This window comes from Lycorma delicatula, chromosome 3 (assembly GCF_047948215.1).
Source record: "Lycorma delicatula isolate Av1 chromosome 3, ASM4794821v1, whole genome shotgun sequence".
Lineage (NCBI taxonomy): Eukaryota > Metazoa > Arthropoda > Insecta > Hemiptera > Fulgoridae > Lycorma > Lycorma delicatula.
Window position 1 is genome coordinate 12,319,162 of NC_134457.1, and position 6,497 is coordinate 12,325,658.

At 31.2% G+C, this 6,497-nt stretch overlaps 1 protein-coding gene across 2 annotated transcripts in view; it reads left to right on the forward strand.

Annotated features, from left to right (window-relative positions):
• The window catches only part of LOC142321385 (uncharacterized), a 32,296-nt gene extending 25,799 nt beyond the window's left edge, over nt 1-6,497 (forward strand). For both annotated transcript variants that reach the window (XM_075359420.1, XM_075359421.1), the window contains exons 8-9: nt 4,399-4,573; nt 5,664-6,497. In XM_075359420.1, the coding sequence (XP_075215535.1) occupies nt 4,399-4,573; nt 5,664-5,867 (379 nt within the window). In that variant the 3' untranslated portion in view covers nt 5,868-6,497. The remainder of the gene's footprint in view (nt 1-4,398; nt 4,574-5,663) is intronic.

Genomic DNA, 6,497 nt, shown 5'->3' on the forward strand with positions numbered 1-6,497 from the left:
CAATATTGAAATTCAAAGGTGAACTCTCAGAACCATTTGATATCAAACAGAACTGTACCATGGCGATGGACTATTACTGGTACTATTAAACTGCGCTCTGGAAATGGTAATGAGGGAATGGCTCAAAAAATAAGGATAGGCCAAAAAATCAAAACAAACTGCCTTCGTTTCACCAAAAACTTGTCACTTCTACCAAATGACATCGACGAAGCTAAAACACAAATATTAGAACTTCAAAACATTGCAGATATAATTGGCCCCAAAATATCATTTGAAAAGACAGAAATTATATCCAAAAAAACAATATAATTGAAAAAAGTTATCATAAACATTAATAAGGTCAAAATAGTAACCCAACTTAAATACCTCAGAGAAATAAAAACAAACAACCTAAATGAAAAACCTCAATCCAAACAAATACAAAAAAAAACGTGCTAAAGCACAAAAATTAACCTATACACCTACAGTAAAAAAGTTTAAACACAAAAACAAGAGACTGCAACACATTATAAAATCAGAAGCCACATATGCAGCAGAAATACTCTTCTACCTGAACGAACAGTCAAAGACCAACAGAATCCAAAAAACTGAAAGAATGGAAGAACCTGCATCAACAAAAATTATCAGAAAGGTGGACTGAGGTGGATTGTGGCTAACAAAGTAGAACCCATTGCTGATATAAGAGGGGACTAATACTCTTTGGATACATCATGAGGAGTAAGATTCAAAACTTCTGAAACAGCTAGCTGATACAGTTCAATCTCGACTCGAAAAACACCAAGATAGTATGCAGATGGATCGGAAAAATAAGGGAGGATCTGAAGGAAATTGGCCTTACATCAGAAGATACCACAGACAAAATAAAATTAAACAAAAAAATCAAGAACAAAAACATTTGTTTCATTCTCACAAGAAAGAAACTCACAACAGGAATATTTTCAACGTCAGAAAGAGCATGGATCAGAGTATGTGAAAAAGTACTGGGAGGACCACAAAGCCCAAATAGTCCCTTCGAAGAGACTTTGATTGTGGACTGACTACAGTGATTCTATGTGAAAATAAAAGATGAAAAAAACACACGTTATTTAAATATTTTTCCTTTAGTTATATCATGCAAGATTCTACTTTAAAAATTTTCTTTTTGCAATTCAGTTTTTATGTCTTTCACATTTCTCTAATATATTTTCTGATCTGATTATTGAGTGTTAAGTGTAATGAAAGAGGTTTGCGTAGAATGAAAGATAATGAAATGAATTGGCAATAACTTGAATGATTGACAGCATAAACATTTAATTTATTCTGTTGTCATTTTTTCTTGAATTATTAAATTCAGTCCAAGAAAAGAAAAAAACAGAGAATTTTATGAAACTTGTTTTTAAGATTTGACTTTATTGCACTTTGTTACCTATAGCAAAAGCAGGGACATAGCTAGGATTTTTTTGGGGAGGGGTGCTAAGGGTGCTGACAGATTTAGAACAGTTATTATCATAATACATCGCTAAGATTTTTCGTTAATCCACTTTTCCACGACTAGCTGAACCTAGCAAAAAAACTTGAAAACTTTTTAAGAAGATTGCATTGTCATTGAATTTACTTTTCAAATGCTCCTTAAATGTGTCGATGCAGGGAATAAAACAAGATACTCTGTAGTATTCTTCTTTCGTCATAGTACTGTGATTTTCTCTATGTCCTTGTTTATTATTTATTCATGGAGTTTTTATTTCAGCTTCAAATATCTTGTGTGAAAATTGTACATCAGTTACAAAAATATTTTCTGCATCATCTCTCATTCCTTACAATAATGATAGTGTTGATCCCCTAACAGTGTGAGTATTGATAATGGTAGTATAACAGTAAGAAGTTTTTCACAAACCAGTTATGAAACAATAAATTCAATTTTTTCTGTTGCTACAAGAAAAGCATAAGCTTTAGGTGATGCAATTGCTTTTGATTTTTGCGATTTTCTTCTAGCATCTTGGAAATACATTCAAATAATTCAACGAACACATCAATACTCATATGACGCTCAATAAATCTACTTTCACACAAGCCTATAAGTCGTTTTTTTGATTTCTCATCTGGTTCATACACACTCACACTTTAAGCACTTACTTTTTTAAGCACATCAGTTGCATGTGAATTACTGTGAAATGAAAGTTACTTGTTCAATAAGTATCATACTGATTTTAATCAAGAGAATTTTCATACCATATATAATGGCTAAGGTAAGACGATTAGCACAGTGCACATATATGGTTTTAGGATAATCCGTTTTAATTCGTGTATGAACACCACTAACATGCCCAGAAAATGTTCTATCACCATCTTAACCCTGGCTTACATAATTTTCCATGTTCAGCCTGATAATACCAGATTTTTCTAAAATCACTTTGGTCACATATTCAGCACCTGTATCTTAAAGCTGAACTAAACTAAAAAATCTTCCCTGAGTTTAGGTTTTTGTGATTTAAAATCAATGTGTATGGCACTTAAACACAATTGTACAGTATTTGAAACATCTGTCATTTCATCACCTAATATAAAAAACACTCAGCACAGTTTATTTTATTTATAAGTTTTTCTTGTATTATTTGAGCACTTGTGTCAATGATCTTGTTTTGAATGTCAAGACATGTAAGAATTCTTTTTAGAATTTAAAAGATGATTTTTCAAGTTGATGTCACCTGCATTAGTTCAAATTCACAAAAGATTCCAAATTTTCCATCCTTTATAGCAGGTTTCTCTAAGCTAAGAGGTCTGCTATCATTATCTCCTTGTAGGGTTAATTCTTATTCACCACAGAATAAAATTGTTTCTACTATAGGGATTATTACTGTTCTATTTCAAGTTTTTCTTGTGCCTTCAAAGAATCCAGTTGAGTTATAACATCTTGATTTTTTCCACTCATAACGCATAAAAGTTTTCAGATTTGACAATACCGTATTAATGGTATGCGTGATTATTGTGATAATTCAATTTTTCCACAGCCTTTTTCCCAGTTTATGAAATGACTTGAAATTAATTAATTGACCTGAGATTTCGTGACGTCCTTTTACAAGTCCCTCATTTGCAAACAAGACACAAACTTTGCAAAACACATCATCTTCTTTTTTTGAATAAGCTAGCTAGGGGTAAGTTTCCAATTTTGTTGAAATCTACGCATTTTCTTATTCATTTGCATAACTGGATAATCAAAGGGTTTTGCAGGCAACAGAACAAAAGTCAAAATCTTCAATTTTAATTGAAGGTTGAAATTGATGATTAGCAGCAAAGTTGAATTTCTGGTGATCTACATCTCCAGTTGCACTGTCACTTTTTAAATTCTCACTCTCACATCTTACTAGTAATATTTTTTGTAGCACTGCAGGTTTCATCTATTTTATTATTCTTTTTAGTAAAAAAGATGTAATTGAAGGCGTTGCTTTTCGCTTTGACATGGTGTAAATTATATGTAATTTAATATGAATTATGAATAAATGTCCAAAACAACGATCTATTACATGCATTCACTTTTAGATGTTCACTCTTCCAAAACTTGAAAGATTGACTGATCTTTCATCGCAAAACTTGGAAATTAATTTAATTTAAAACCTCTATTATTGTTCCATTAAATGCTCATTAACCTAATGGCTTGTGCCACTAATTACTCATTAGTTAAGTAAAGCTAACTCCCCAACAAATTAATAATAGATTTTTAATGTTTTCTGCCATTACTCGACATGTGAACTCCATGCTCACAGTGGTATTATTTTCTTTCCTATTATCTTTATACTTATGGTAGATTCTTGGAATGTTGACAAGCGGCCTACGCATATGTTTGGAATGTGATAAGCAAGTGTTGCATTTTCGGCTTGTGGGAAATCCCCAGCAATCAGTTATTTTTATTAGTATTGCATCAGAGGGAGCGCAGCGTTCACATGTTAAGTAATGAAAGGTAAAGGTATATAGGAGGGAATTAATGACTGGGGAGATGATTATGTACTGATTTATCTCAAATTTTGTGAAATTACTTTTGAGATGTCATATATTACGTAAATGTAAAATGCTAAAAATGGATTTTTTGAACCAACTTACTAGATTTAACCCCTGAATGATAGTCTAATAATTGTTGGGCGATAGAGGTCGTACTCCCCAATGCCTGACAATTTTATGGAGACTATGGCCCTCTTAGCCCCCTTAGCCTCCCCCTACGTGCAAGACAAGCAAATAATAACCTATTGTTTTTATTTTGCAGTGTAACTTTAAACAAGCTAAATTACTAAGCAATAGAATTCTTTTTCAGATTTAGCAAAAAGTTGGGTAATTACAAATATAATGTAGATTCAATATAACGTTCTTTAAAATTATGTTATGATTTAATAATTTATTGATTGATTAGTTACAAAATTTTTGTTTCAGATTTGATTTAGCACATTTAGATATTCATCATTGTGCAGACACACTTTTATACAGACACGGTTGGTTTCTTTTGGTATTATACATAACTACATTGATAATAACATTATGCACAGCTGAGCTGGATGATATGTTACTGCTTTATCCACATGATAAAACATTCACTACAGATCAGCAGGTAATTTGTCTTATATAGTAAAAGTAGTAATAATTTTTTTTACTGTAGTACTATTAAGAGCTATTTAATTCTTAATATGGGTGCTATTTCAGCTTTTAAAATTTTTATTAAGCTAATAAATAATGTGCTAAAAATGTTAGGCATATTTTGAATGTAACCTTAAAAATATTTTCTTCAAATTAAGATAAGGTAATTTTTAATTTTGTAATGGTGTACTGATGATATTTTCATGATGAGAATCAAAGATATCTTCATTGGCCAATTTTATGACAAAAAGAATTGTCAAAATGGACCAGAGTAAGAATCTGCCATTTTGGATTTAAAGTAGGTAACCCTCCTTCTACCATTCTACAAAAGAGCTTCTTCTGTTGGATCAGTTCTGGTGGAAGTCCATGTCAGTTATAATTTTCAATCCTTGTAATTACCTGGTTTCTCAATAAACAATAATCAGTGTTATAATTGGGTATACATCTCTTCAATTTAACAAGTGTATGTAAAGTCATCAACCTGAGGTCTGCCATCACCATCTGTGTTATTATACAAACCTTAAGTAATTCTCAAGAGAAATCATTGTGTTACGTTATGATGGGTTATTCTTGTAATCAGTTATTATCAGATGCATTAGCAGTATGGAAATGTATGAACAGAATTAATATATATATTTATCATTTTCTAAATTAATAAGCATTATTCATCCGATTCACAGCTACAGAAAAATATTGTTTTTGTTATAAATGAAAGCATATTTAGTACTGTATAATATAATTACCATTCTTTTACCATCTTACCCATTCCCAATGGTAAACTGCATTCTTGCACAGCCTAATAACCAGTTTCACACTACCAGGAACAACTAGTCTAAAAGTTGCAACCTGAAAATTAAAGTTATGAAGCAAAGAAACAACGTCAGCAACCTAAACCATGATTGATTTCCTCAGTCAGTAGATCTTCAAAGTTTAAAAAAAAAAAAGTTTAGAACAGTTTCATTGTGAGCAGATGGCCTTGTTTTGTAGCTAATAATACAAAAAATACCTAATTTTAAAATCGTTTCCTATCATACTTTACTTAATGCCTATATTTACTGTTTCAGGATATGATTTTTAGATTGTCGCAGTGGCACACATTAAATGTGTTCCGTTGTCTGCTTGCAATGCTTGGTTGGTTTATAATGGCAATATCAGAGCCAGAAGATCTTTTATTGCATCATTTGAAATCCATTAAGCAGTTTGATTTGCACCCAAAAGAGATACTTGTTGTGGGTAGCCCATCAACTTACAATGAAGACAAATATTAAAAATTATGTTACTGTTTCAATGTGTTAAGATATATTTGTCATTATTTTTACTAGCATATACATAATTAAAAGATTAGATAGATTTACAATCAAAATTAATGATCAAAAACTTACTCCGGTAATCAAAGTTACTAATCAAGAAATTATTTATATAAGGCATTTATGATCTCTTAGCTAATTTATTGATCTCTACCATTTCTTATCTAGTCATATTCATCTTTATAGAATTATTGTAGATATTTTATTGTTTATCAATTTAATTGTAATTTTTTGAGTTTTTATTTTAATGAAATTATTTTCTAAACACGGATGGTTGATGTTTTGTCACTTTCTTGGTGTATTTCATGTATCTGCCTGCTTCTTCATCCTTCCTCCTATCCTTTGAAAGAGGAATAATGTCAGTAGGTAGTAGATGTTCACGCTAATGATATTCAGTGACAAAGCAGGTACAGCAAATTCACTGTTGACAATAAGACTGATTATCAGATTTTGGGACTTGAATCAGTCAATAACTTAACAAGATAGCCTATTCATATTTTCAAACCAGTTGATTTCTTGACTGATTGGGCAGTCCATCTAAATTCACCATCTAGATTATGTACCTGATCTTTTGATAATTTTTGGCGACTT